The 14,300-nt window shown below is 41.2% G+C and overlaps 1 protein-coding gene across 1 annotated transcript; it reads right to left on the bottom strand.

Annotated features, from left to right (window-relative positions):
- Nucleotides 1-4,693: 4,693 nt before the first annotated feature.
- Nucleotides 4,694-7,035, bottom strand: LOC133018948 (myeloid-associated differentiation marker-like protein 2). The gene is made up of 2 exons (XM_061085292.1): nucleotides 6,755-7,035; nucleotides 4,694-5,345 (listed from the first exon to the last, which is right to left on the bottom strand). Exons 1-2 carry the CDS (start codon nucleotides 7,033-7,035, stop codon nucleotides 4,694-4,696), a joined length of 933 nt encoding a protein of 310 aa, XP_060941275.1.
- Between the last annotated feature and the right edge of the window lie 7,265 nt (nucleotides 7,036-14,300).

Below are 14,300 nucleotides of genomic sequence, written 5' to 3' on the forward strand. Positions count from 1 at the left end.
CATGTGCGCTCAGGCGTGACAACACTCATTCCCTCTCTTTCTTCTTTTGACAATTGACAAAACCCCGAGAGGTTTATTAAAAAATACCAGAACTCACAAATCTGTGTTTTGCTCTTTTTTTTTTTTTCTTCTTCTGTTTCTTTTGGGCACACAGCGACAGGCAGATCTTGCTGAAGCGTTCACAACAATTTGTTGCTGGCAGTGATTACAGCCCAGAGCTGTGTTTTTGTGTCTTGGTGTGAAAGACTGAGAGAAAGTGCTCGAGAAAATCCAAGAGAGAGAAAAAAAAGCAGTTTTGCGAAGTAAGAGAAGATGTGCATATTTAATATCCCAGACCGACAGACAATCTCTCCTGAGTGTTTGTACGTCTCCCGCCTGCAGTCTGAGACAAGACTGACGAAGACGGAATACAAAAGAAAAGGCAGAAAATAAGTTAAGGCTTCCAGTGTAGCCTCAGCCGTCAATGTTATGTCAAAGCAAAAACTAATAAAGGATTTCCCACAGCGTTTCACAACATCGCCCAGATCGAAAATCCCAAAGGACGCTGCAGTCGGAGAGAAGCAGCAGATTAAGTCATATACTTCTGTATCTCTTTCTCAGTTTGCCAGGTGTGCAGCACAGAGTGATGATAAAATGAAGTAAATCAATCAAAGAACACAGCGTTTCTTGACAGTGTTCTTTACTCCACAAACATGTTGAGGGAACCAGAAGTATCAGGGTCATAACTCTGACAAGGAGGTCACAGAGGGAGACTTGTTGATTCCTCATCTTTCTGATGGTTCACCGGTGTCCACCAACACTATAACTAAGTACCATAAAAGTTGCCAGGCTGCTCATCTCTTTTCTTTGACCCTCTAATGGAAAGGTGCCTGCTTCGTATTTAATAGGCAATGAAGCATTATGGGGTATGCGTGTGTGGAGGACAACAATTTATTTTTTTGCTTTCTGCAAAGAACCAGTGTTTGAAATTATGTCTTTTGTTGACCGGACAAGATAAAAACATGGAGAAGACACACAGCAAAAGCCCAGGTTGGAACCAAACCTGCGGCCGCTGTAGGGGGAGTCAACCCTCCGTAGGCAGGGTTCCACCATGCAGGCACTACCTCACACCTGAAAACTAACCTTTGAAAGATACAGGCAACAGAGAAGTAATAAAAAGCGAGAAATCGATGCTTGAGTTCGACTCAAAAATGTCCATAACAAGCTCATAGAAAAACATGCAAAAGACTAGTTTGAGCAAAATCCAGAAATAGATCAAAAAATAATCAACCTTAATATTCAAACCAACGTTTTAAATGTTACACTCAAATTAGCACCCGTATTGTTTTATGTACAGACGCTTCTTACAAGATGCCAAACCATTGATTCAAATCCTCTGGGATCAGAGATGTCTCACACAACATTTGGCAAAGCAAGAGTCAAGAGATGTGAGGGGAAGCTGACATCAGCAACATGTGGCGTCAGAGATAAGTCAGGACAGAGAGCCAGCCGTCCCCCGACGTCCCCCAAGCGGGAGAATCAGGAGGGGAACGGTTGTGATGGACACCTGTCGCAGCTCATCACTGTCAGTTCATACACCGTGGGCTGTGTGTGTGTGTGTGTGTGTGTGGAAATGCAGCTATGTTTAAGACAGAGGCCCACAGGGAGTGAGAAGTAAAACGAGTGCCAGACATGGAACAGCTGCTAAATGGGGATCTGCAGAGGAGCAGGGAGTGCACAGGCCCGGATGGAAATGTCAGTGAGACAGAAGAGCTTAAAGAAATCATATTGAATGAGAAAAAAAGGTTGTGCACACTCGCATTTGTGCAAATATCAGTTTAATTTGCAAGCTTTCAGTCAGAGACCCTCTTCGAGGCATAAACCTCATTCACTCAGAAGAATAGTACAGGAGATGTATATCCAACCAACAGATGTATATTCTGCAGGATTTATCAGAGGATTCATTTGTTTTCAAACCAAGAAACACACACAAGAACAGCAGAAAGTACATTTTTGCAGCAAAAATCACCAACAGTTTGCACAAATCCACTTCTAAACCAATGCCCATCTGCTCCTTCTCTATGTTCACTGTAGTGTATTGACTTAAAAATTAACTCAATATGTGGCAATGGATGAAATCACGCTCAGTGACGTCCTCGGCGGTCTTAACACAGATTTGGATACGAGAGGAGCCACCTGGTGTTGGATTTGCTGCTGAGCACTGTGACAGGTTCGGTAGACGTATGCTGTGGTACAGTGGCTTCCCAAGGACTTATAATAATACATCCACAGCACTCAGAGACGTGACAGGGGAACACATTGATCCTGGATTAGAGAGATGACCAGAGATCAAAGCTGAGAGGAGTGGAGGATGGAGAGAACCAGGAGGAGGAGGAGGTGGGGACTGAATTAAAAAAGAGAGGGAGACAAAAAGTCATCGAGGGAAAGAGAACAAAGATAGACTGAACGGATCAGATCTCCTCCTCTGTTTTATTTCTGGTGGCAGCGAAAGAGGCCTCCGTCTCTCCTTCTTCATCCACAGAGGGTACAGGGATAACGGGATAGAGAGTCACACTGTCTCACAAATGAATGATGGTTGACTCGTCTGATGATGCATTGCATCGTGCACTTAAATTGACCAGACTCGTGTCCTGAACCTGAACCTGGTGGATGTGGAAAAAGTAACCATAGAAACTTAATCAAGCATATACACGACACAAAGTGAACCAACTGTATCAAGCATGCACCTTCTGCAAGGTTCAGGGAGAGGATTCAGAGCTGGGTGAGGTGACGGCTTCTTGAAATATATCATCGCCTGATGAACGAGATAGAAAACACAATGATGAATGGGGGTTGTTTCTGCGATTTCACTCAGGAAAGCATGAATACAACTTTAATATATTTGTGGTCTGTCTGTGTTTCAACATGTCAGTATTTGCATCTGTAGATACAACGCAGCTGGTGGCAGGAATGAATGTGAGTGTGAATGTGAATGTGGATGGGGTGACGACACACACTTGAACACATGGACACGATTTTAATGTTTATTCTACAAGGACAATTTTTCATGTGATGTTGGACAGATCTGCTGGACATTTCAAATGTTCATGCTCATGCTCATGTCTTAAAATGTCTGGAAATATGAAAAGTAAGACCACTTAAATCATTAAAAAAGCATCCACCTTCTGTGTATAAACAAAACTCAGTATATAAGATAATATAAGAAGTAAAAAGAACACATACCTCCCGCTGATTAACCATGTTAAATCAGATACATAAACCATATACCTTTATATTTTCCCTTAATTAAATCTGATGCATAAGTTAATGCTTCCTGGCCCATATCACATACCTCCACCAACTTAGAACTGAATCAGTAGTTTTTGTGTAATGCTGCCAAGAGTCAGACAAACACCAATGAAAACACATCCTCCTGGCAGAAGTCATTGCATTTCAAAATATTCTGTCTCCACACAGGTAACAAATTATATCATAATATAACATTATTTGTGTGTCACAGGCGAACAAAATGAATGCAATTTGCTCTCATGTCTGCAGACTCAACAGATTTACTTTAGGCAGAACTCAAGCTGATCTGAATTCATTATTCAAAGCTGCTAAATGCTCCACTGTGTTCACCAGCCAACTCAGTCTGTGTGGTGACGTGCACAGCTGATTACATAAGAGCATCTTCAACAAACACAGCTTGAGGTGAGAAGTGATGTTGGTGTGAGTCTGTGTGTTGCAACTACACAATGAGCTCAAAGATATAGATTAAAGCTGCTTTATGTCAATAAATGAACTCAGCTTATTTGAGTGTAAATCATTTCAGATCTTTTTTAACTGCCAGTGTAAATGTTGGGAATGGAAAGTAAATATGTTTTTGTTTTACATCAGACCCGTTGGTTATAGACATGTCAGGTCACATTTATCTTCTTCTGTGAGGGCAGGCAAACATTCCTTGGTCACACTGACCATCATCAAATTATGCAACTGTGAGTATTGACTTGAAAAACTTTGGGTCGGTTCAGTATTAGAGAGCTATCTGATTTTTGACATAGTTTGTATTTTTTATCATAGAGTGACAGAAACATTTCGTAGAGAGGCTTTCAAAATGTCAGCCTCTTATAAATGCTGTCTCACAGCTCCAGTATGAGAGCAGACAGCTCATGTTTATTTTTGGCAGCCTGGGTAACGTCTGTAAATCGCTGGTGGGGGGTTTGCAGATGCCACGCATGCCTATATCAGATTTGCTGTTAATATTCGAGACATCTATGTAGTATTTTGAATGTAAATACAGTATAAATAGCAAGTTAATGTGTTACTCCCCAGGTCAAGAGCACAGGAAGGGTCTGGTGTTATGAGGATTGGGGCCTGGCTGTTTGGAGGAAGATGGTGGTTCTCCCTGGATTTCTAAGAGGGCAGACGGGTCAGTCAGCAGGATGGGGTGTCTCCTCAGTGGGGTGTGGCAGAGGGGTCATAGTGGCACAACTCATTGTTCACATTCCACAGCTCAGATTTAATTTGGGGTCTCCGGATGCCTCAGTGGCACCACGTGCAGCACCAGTGATGTGCAGGGCCTCGTATCTATTTCTCCCCCTCAATCCTTTCTGTCTTTTTCAATTTCAAACATGTGCACTCGCAAAATCACAAGGTGTGAACTAAAGGAAAAACCTGTTGAGCCAGTGTTGGAAAATAAGTTTTCCATGTGGTGCTACGCCCGTGAGAAAGTGGGCACATGTGAGGAGACAAATTTTGTCCTCTGAGAGTAGATCAGGTCCACCAGGTACAGAACAAAGTTGACGAAAGAGAACACAGCCACCACAACCTTGCTGTCCCACGTACACTTCCCCCGGGGACATGACGACGGTCTCCATGGCGACCCGTATTTCGTGTCAAAGCAGAACACGGGCCACACCACTGATGCACTCAGGTAGAGCAGAACCTCCAGGAGGGTGCACACCACTGTGAAGCGGTCAAAGGGCATGCAGCGCACGGCTTTGGTCCGGCCACACACGGTCATGATGACCACCAGAGCAGTCAGAGCGAAGCAGAAAGCGTAGACTACCACGCAGTAGATCGTGGCAGCGTAACGGGAATACTCGCTCCCGTTGGCCAGAGCTCCGAAGATGATGCAGGTGACGAAACCCTGCACGACTTTGAGGAGGCCCGAGACCGTGGCCATGTAGCCCACAACAGCCTGGCCCGGCCTGGCCCGGCACAGAGCCACCTCGGCCCCGTAGGCCAGAGTGGCCATGATGGAGCAGACGGTGACGGCGATGCGGAAATCTCGGACTTCGCAGCCGGCGTAGGGACACTCGATACGAACAAAGAAGAGAGGGTAGACCACGGAGGCTGTAACATACCTGCAGGAGGAGACAGAAAAGGATGACGTCATCAAATATATATGATGGAATCAAACCAGAGGGAAAAAGTTTTTCTACCATTAGTAAAACAATAATGATTACACAGCTGCTTTAATACATTTCTGGACAAAGTGTGACAAAGTTGCCTCTATTTGAAAATGAACAACCAATGAAAATATGGCGATAACAGCTTTTTATCAGGCTATTGTTAAAACTTATGTAGGATTTTGAGAAACTTTCTACACTGAATCAGGTTGTCATTTCACAGTACCACAATATAAAATGTGAAACATATATTTCAGTTTAAAAAACAAAGAATATTCCAGGAAAATTATTGCCTTACATAAGGTTGGTAAATATGACACCAAACTGATTTACTTACTATTGTCACGTTGATCCAACTGGTAAGTGAAATAAACTTACTCTTTTAATTTGAGTGAAACCAATTGGTCTGACTTAACTAAATAGTTCAGTCCAATTACATAGAAATATTCGGACTTGGCAAATATCTTTAGTTTAGCTCCATACTGTTCAGTATGATACTGTGGTGCACTGGGATTTCACAAATTCAAAGTCCCACGAGGAGAGAGTGCTCTCACAGGAGTTGAACATTTTGATTGATACACTGAAAAAATTAATAAATGAAGTTTGTTCATCTTTAAGTTATATTAACAATATTTCTGATTATATTTGAAAGAAACTTAATTCATTGGTATGTTTTAAAATTGGTTAAATTTTTCCCATCACCATTAGAGTCAATTTGTTTTCTACCCACACCTTTTCTGGATGTTAACCGTGCACAAAGTTTCACTCATGGTACCAAAATCCATCTTTAATAACAGCAACTGCACTAACCATAATGAAAAAAACTTAAATTCTACTGGTAGGCCTATATTCCAAGTAACATAGGCTGCTGCTGCACTTTTCTCTTCTTCTTTTAAAATGTTGTATTTAACATGTTTTAGGTGCTGATGTTATTCCGTCTTTACTTCTATTTATTATTTCATCATAGTATTTTATTATTCAGTGGTCTTATACTTCAGTCTCTTATTCCTTCTCACGTTTTACTTACAGGGATTGATTTCCATTCTTTATCATTACTTTTCTACAACTGTTTTCTTGTTCATTCTATATCTTTATGTCTTTTATCTAAATTCATAGATTAAAAAAACCTTAAGCTTCATCAAAGGTGCTTTATAAATAAAGTTTATATATAATACTAATACTATTTTTACGTTTACAGTGCACGTGCATTAAACACCTCCTACTGCACTGACAAAACGTTTGGTTAATAACAGAAAATGGAAGTTTTAATAGAAAAGTGTAACTTCTTTCACGTAACCTTTCTGTTAATGCAACCTCAAAGACACAAACACGCATCCTGACTTACACCTCAACATGTGACTTACATGAGCGTGGCGAAGGCGGCACACGTGACCGTCAGGTTGTCCCAGGATATGGGGAGGCAGCTGTGGAGACGGGTAGCATCCAGAAAGAACACCACCACCGTCATGGCGAAGCAGAAGCACCACGCCGCCATGCAGAACACACCATGTGACCCGCTGTAGCCGGCACTGTGGGCTACCATGGCGATCACAGCACAGCCCAAGGCCAGCTGGCAGAGGCGGGCAGCACCCAGAGGTGAGCAGAGGGCCTTCTTGTTGAGGTACGGACCAGCCAGGGAATCCATGGCTGGGTGAGTGCAGGAGAAATCCAGAGGTCTAGATTTAAGAGGTGACTCAAGGCCTCAGAGAGCTGTGGGTCGGCAGTAGTACCACAACAGAGGATGATGTGGAGTCCAACCAGTTCAGAGTTTCTAGTTTTGACGTATTGATGACATCGATCAGACAAAAGCAGACAGAATTAGCCCTGGTTCCTCTCACCCCACGATGGAGCTTCTCTTTCTTCTTCAGTCTCTGTGTGATCTCCTCATCAAGTTGAAGATGAAGTCACAACACTGTTTTAGTTTTAGTTTAGTTTTTAGTCATCTCCAGTCATGACTGAATGACTCAGCTTTGCTCAAACAGCTTCCAGTGTCTTCAACGGACGTGTTGAACGATAAGCAGGGAGTGGGCACCGAGGTCGTTGGTGCACTGTTATGCTCTGTTGGGTTTACTCACCTTGTGGGGACTCTCCGATACTCTATTTCTGTGTTGTTGATTCAGAGCGAAGAATTTGAAACGCAGAGGAAGAGAAATCTCTGGTTGTGATGTGGGATAGCTCAAGCTGTCCAGATAGGCACACTGACCCATCGGTCACAAATACCCACACTTAGCACTGTGCTCCGAGCAAACCACATTAGACGGGTGAAAAGTTGTAGATCCTCTCTAATTCCAGGATGTTTGTCCAGAAGTTGTCGGTCGAGTAGAGTTTTCCAAACACCTCCGACAAAACCAGATCAGAACCTGCGGTGCTTCGACTGGTCCAGGCTCAGGATCACCTTCATTTGTCCAAATATGTCGCACACCCACGTGTGAGCTCAAGACGCCATTGGCCCTCCTCCGATATCAACTCTCATCCTCCGACTTTCTCCCCGTCTCGCTCACTCTTTCTCACTCACTTTCTCCGTCCTCGCCGTCCCTCCCTGTGCTGTGAAGTGGGGGTTCGTCCTCTCAGTCAGACCAGAATGGAAGTTATGTAGGGTTGGGTCCTCACACCCATGTTGTAGTGAGGGGTGGGGGGTGAGGGGTGAGAGCAAGCAGACATATATTCAGACCCTGTGGAATGAGGTGAGATGTCTGACCCCCGTGCTTTCAGGAAAATCTGTCAGCACATCCAATAATCAATAACAGTAATAGATAATGAGGTTACACTTATAGGTAATATAGATATGTTTGACTCCTGGGAGAGTAGAGAGTGTTCAACAAAAACTGTAATAAACTGTGTCAGATCCTTAACCCTCTGATACACAACATGGGTCAAAAGTGGTCAAAACCCTTATTTAAATTTTTCCCTCATTACTTTGGATTAAAAAAATTTTTTTGATAAACTTTACTTACCCGTAAAAAATAACTTATTTATTTACTGTGTTATTTCATGCATTAGTGTTTCTTTGCTCTATGTTTGAAATAAATTAATTTTTATCATTTAATGTTCCTAGTATTCATTAAATATCTTGTTTTTGATTACCACAAATCATTGATTTCCTTTCTTACTTTATAAACAAACTTTTAAAGTTTGTACTTCTACATCACTTTTACACACATGGGTCAAAAATGACCCATACAGTACGTATTCAATACGAAACACCTATCATTCAGTTCACACAGCTGCTTTTACACATCATACTTACGTCATCTTACATAATAAGTCTTATTTTACAATCCCTTGCTGGTGAGAAAGGTAAATATGTACAATACTAACTTAAGTACAAACATTTTGATTCTTATGTACTTTTTTATACATCTTTATTCTCTTGTCTACCTAATTTCTGAGCTGCTGCTGTAAAAGTGAGTTTCCCCGGTGTGTGGATCAATAAAGTTTTTTGTATATTTGGATTGGATTGCAACTTTATATTCTTTCCTGTTTTCCTTTAAAACCTCCTTTCTTTGTCTGGTTTCCCTCTGTTTTTCGTTTACCTCAGGGCCAGTTTATCTTGTCAATTCTTCTGTGATTATTCCTCATTTGTATATCAAATGCAAAAACCAAATCAGAATTGTAAACTGGAATCCACTATACAAGTGGCCAACTCTAACTAACACACACAACATAGAAACACAGAAGGAGGAACAGACAGACACAAGAGGAAACAACAGGAGATTCTGGATTTTAATCACCTGAAGATGGGCTGATGACAGCGACTTTGATCAGAGTCTGATCAGCCGGTTTGTTGCAGGTTTAGAAAACTGTACAAACTGAGCTGGTGAGGTTTCAGTTGTCCTTTGTATCTGGTATGTTTTGGTATGATGCCCCAGGTAAAGTCTTACACCTCGACCTATTTGTTCATATCTGGTAGCTAGATTGTTCCTTTGTGATCTGGAGTGCTGGTATCCATCCTGTGTGTCTGGATGCACCATTGTTTATGTCTGGCTGTAAGTACCATCTTTTTCTTTTCCTTTTTATCGTTAATTAGAAGACACTCGTAAATGCATTTTATAGTAGATGGATGTAGTATGGATCATAGAAGAACCCAATATATTTTTGGTGCTAATCCAGAATTCTTTTGCACTTTCTGTAATATTGAGTGTTTTTACAGATTTCCCAGGGAATAATTGATGGATCTTGATGAAAAAATTAGTTACTTAAGTAGTGTTTCTGCTATTTCTCAATAGTCTATCATGTGAGTACATATACTCTCTGAATAAAGGTGTTAAAAACAGATTGATGGACCTTCTCTCAGCGACTGAACCCAAAAAGAAACTAGAGCTAAAAATACTCGCGCTCCAGGAACTAAGGCCCATTGGAATGTTCTTTACAATGACATCGACACTCCACTGTAGCAGGTGTGTGTTCTGTAATCTGTGGTGTCTGTCTGTTATAGTGAGCGGTTTTAATCCAATTTGAATTAAACTTGTTGAACTTGTTTGGGGTAAGGTCAGGATCAAAGTTTTGGCTTAATACTATTGAATGGGAAATAGATTGAAATCACATTTACATAATTGAGACGGCCTGCAATCTATTTACAGGTTGTATAAATACATATTTACACATTTTTTAATGATGTGACTTTTTTTTAAACATTAAAAACATGAAACAATACAGCATTGATATTGATACAAAGCATTTATACAAAATTATATATTCTGTTCATCAGGTTTTACAACCTCCTTCTGCAAAGACATTATAAATGTATTATTATTATTCAGGCCCGCATCCTTCATATTTGTAAAGTTAAAATTTATTTCATGATTTGCAAAACCAATAACATTTACCTGGGCTTGAAAGTTAAAAGTTTTGATACCTTACCTATAATATTGACTGTTTTATGTATTAATTATAAAATGTGGTAACAATTTAATAGTGTAGAAAACTGAATATTAAAACGCAGGTTAAAACGCAGGTGAAGAGTTTTTTTTATCTCTCATTTCAGATTTAATGAGCAAAATCTGAAACATGCTTAGAAACATCACATTGAACATCAGGTCTGTTTTTCTTGTTATCGAAGTTATGTTATTGGAGCAGTTATAAATTGCAGAGGGATTTGTACCTGTGGTATAGACACTGTACAAACTCAAACAGCTAAACTCAAAATCAGTTCTATCCCTTCATGTGGGTGTAACACCACAGCAGCAGTCCGCTCACAGCTCCATATCCATGTATGTTAATTATCTGTTGCTGTGCTCTGTCTTGATCACATCACTCCTCCGGTCTCTGTCTCCACCTGCAGGTACACTTTACACTGACAGATGTTAAAACATCTGCATCTGAATCACGTCACCAGGCTGTCACGTGTTCATGTGATGTGGTCCAAGACTCAGGCAGGGATATAGAAGTGTATGTATGCCCCAATTACTAACTATATACTATTAAGTAAGTCCATCCATGCATTATCTATACAGGATGTAATTTTTAAAGGGGTCTGCTGACACTGGGCGAGAGGCGGGGTCCACTCTGCACAGGAACAAATCAATCAATGTGGAAATGTACAAATAAATGAGTCAATACTTGCAATTTCCCTGCCTTTGTCTCTGCTGAGACAACACTGATAAACAAGGTCTGGCTTCAAAATAACTCGCATTCATTCCTCGACCTGCAGCTATTTTGAGGGCCGGTTCCTTCCTTCCCCTAGAAGGGGGGGCTGGCCACACTGGTTATTGATTCAGTGTGGTGTTCCTGTAAAATGTCCAGATGAGTTGCCTCATCTGTGGGTAATGAAAATTAAATGAGCTTTGTGAGTTTCCTCGTGTGCACATGTGCAGGACATGTGTGTGCACGTGCATCTGTTTATATTTATTGTGCATGCTTGAGTGTGTTGTTTGTTTGATATGCACCTCTTTTGTAACAGTAATTGTAGGTCACACACATGAGTTTCACACTGTGCTGTCACGGTTGAGTTTTTTTTATTCCAGTTCTCGCCACAGGCAAAGCAGATTTATTTGTGCCGAGCATTGTCCTAGACAGAGGTCGTTCTCAGCACTAAAAAGCATAAAACACAAACAACATTGTAAATAACAATGTTGACACAGCTCAAGAGAATAAAAAAGCTGAATCTCAAAAATCTTGTGAGTAATTGTTCCCTGGCTAAAGCTACAGACGTCTCAGCAGAGGTGTAAAGTAACGAATTACATTTACTCACGTTACTGTAATTGAGTAGTTTTTTGTGTACTTTTGTGTAGTTTTTGAAATGGGTAATTTTAATTTTACTTTAGTAGATTTTGACTGAAGTATTGTACATTGGAAATTACATCAGTTACTGAGTAAAACAAAAAAAAAAGTTCGTAAAACAGGATTTTTATCTCGGAAAAAAATGGGGGGGGGGGGGGGGGGAGTTCGAAAAACAGGGAAAATCCTGTTTTTCGAACTTTTTTTAATTTTTACCCAGAGCTTTTTTTATTTTTTTCAAGTGAATGCAATACGCTTCCGTACAAGGCAATTCTCAGCGCAGCAGCGGTAGATGCGGTTGAGTGGATGATGGAGTCGATGCGAGATAAAAACTCATCTTCAAATCTGCGCAAGCATGTGTTGGTAAGTACAGTATTTGTCCCTTTCAGACAGCGTTGTTGTTGTTTAGTGAGCTCCATTAAGCAAAATATGCGTTTCATGGCACTAGTGGCCTTATTTTGGCTAGCACTTGCAACCGCCCTAGTATGCTAACGTCAACAATGACGTGCCTGCGTGCACTGTGATGCTGTTGTGCACATGCGCAGAATAAACGGTCACTTGAGTTCAAACCAAAGGTTCAAACCAAGGAGACGAAGGTGTGCTGTCCTTTTTCTCCCGTGAATATTAGCTACTAGAAGAAGCTACTCGCCACTCTGGTGACTGTGATAACGATAGACTGCTGCAGAAATGTCTAACTACACACACCCCTCGTGTCCATCCTTCTGTTAACAGCCGTCATCCAATAATAATTCCATTCCTGTCTTCCATTCGTTTCAGGTCATAGAATTATTATGTTCAGTATCTCATATTGTGTTAAAAACTGCAGATCAGTCATTAGCAATGAAGTACACTACACTACATAAACTGATATAAGGCTAATCCTTTGGCTGCCTCCCATGCCCTGAAACAGGAACGATGTGAATGCACACACCATCGTTGTCAGTCCGTGGACAAGTCAATGTCAATGTGTATGTCGTTATCTGGAATTTATCACGATGTTTAGTAAGATATTGACAACAATAAGTGGTGGCTTTACAACGTGTACGTCTTTCATGTTCATGCTCATGCTCAGGGGTCTCAGTTAGCAAGAATTGAGGATTATGATTTGTGATGGATGTAGAAATAGAAAACCTTATGTCAATCAGTTTTAATGTCAGTGTGTTAAATTAACACCACATCGGTTTACATACTGATGGAAACATTTTCTTTCTTCACAGAGGAAACATCCAACTAAACTGACGGAATTCAATCAATCTGTGATCCGCGAGCAAACCGCAAATCCGCCAGCAGCCACCTCAAGCAAGCAGGTGAAAATAAATACTGGATTATCAATGGGTGGCCACATACGTGTGGCACAGGGAGAGATTGATAAGCTCCTGGTTAATTTAATTTGTGAGGGTCTTCATCCATTTTCTTTGGTTGAACAGCCAGGCCTGCATTTAAAAAATGAATATCAACCCTCAACCCCCAATGTAAGGTCCTTTCCAGACCCACGCTTATGAAGAGAATAGAGGGAGCTGTCAGCCACATGAAAACTAACTTGATATCTCACCTAAGTAAAGTCAGTTATGTTGCCACCACCACAGATTGTTGGTCTGCGCACCGGCAAAGTAACATAGGGGTTACATGTCATTGGATTGATGAGGAGACTTTGAAGAGGAGATCTGCTGCACTTGCATGCAAGAGGTTAAGAGGGTCACACACCTTGTGTGCCAGTCTGAGGATGCAGAATCAGATAAAGACCAAGATTCTTCAGATGAATCCAGTGACGACTACCTAGACACATTCAGCATCCTAGAACAAGATAATGGCTTTGAGTACCAGCTTCCCACACACCAAAGGTGTGCATGCCACTTGTAGAATTAAGTTGCCACGACAGATGCTGACATTGCAGAAGAGAAGAATGACACCTACAAGAGGCTGTCACGTGCAGCCTTTGGGAAATGTCAAGCCATGTGGAATAAGTCAGGTCGCTCATACAAGGCAGCAGAAATTGTGGAAGATAAATGCAGTCTCCAGCTCATTCGACCCAATCACACGCGATGGAACTCAACATACATGGCCGTGGAGAGAATCATACGGATCATTCAAGAAAAAGGGGAGGACGCCATCAGGAATGTCTGTGAAGAATTTAAACTGAAAATGTGAGTTTTAATTTGTATTCCAAAAGTATGAAATGTTAATAACAAACATTACTATTTAATGACAGATATATAACAGTGCCTGATGCTACAAGTATATTTTGTTGTGTGTTTATGTGTATATATATATATATATATATATATATACATATATATGCAATCATTAGAATGCACTTCTACTCAGCTAAACCTTCCCTGTAGGAAATGTATTAACAGTTTCATGTATTTGACTTGTGTTGTACAGGTTGTGTCCAGCGGAAGTTGCTTTCCTGACCGAGTACTGCTCTGTGATGAAACCTGTGGTAAAGGCCTTAAACATTCTTCAGTCAGAGACCAACACACACTTGGGGTGGCTTCTCCAAGTGATCTTTGAGTTATGAGCAAAACTCAGCAGGCAGGAGACATCCTCCAAGATGTGCCTGCCACTCATCAGAGCGATTCGTTAGGGTGTCCAAAAGCGCTTTGGAGAGATGATGGAAGACCCAGAGCTGATCGCAGCAGCAATCCTTCTACCAAAGTTCAAAACTGGGACTGAGAGGACTGATGTCATAGA

This window comes from Limanda limanda, chromosome 2, assembly GCF_963576545.1.
Source record: "Limanda limanda chromosome 2, fLimLim1.1, whole genome shotgun sequence".
NCBI lineage: Eukaryota > Metazoa > Chordata > Actinopteri > Pleuronectiformes > Pleuronectidae > Limanda > Limanda limanda.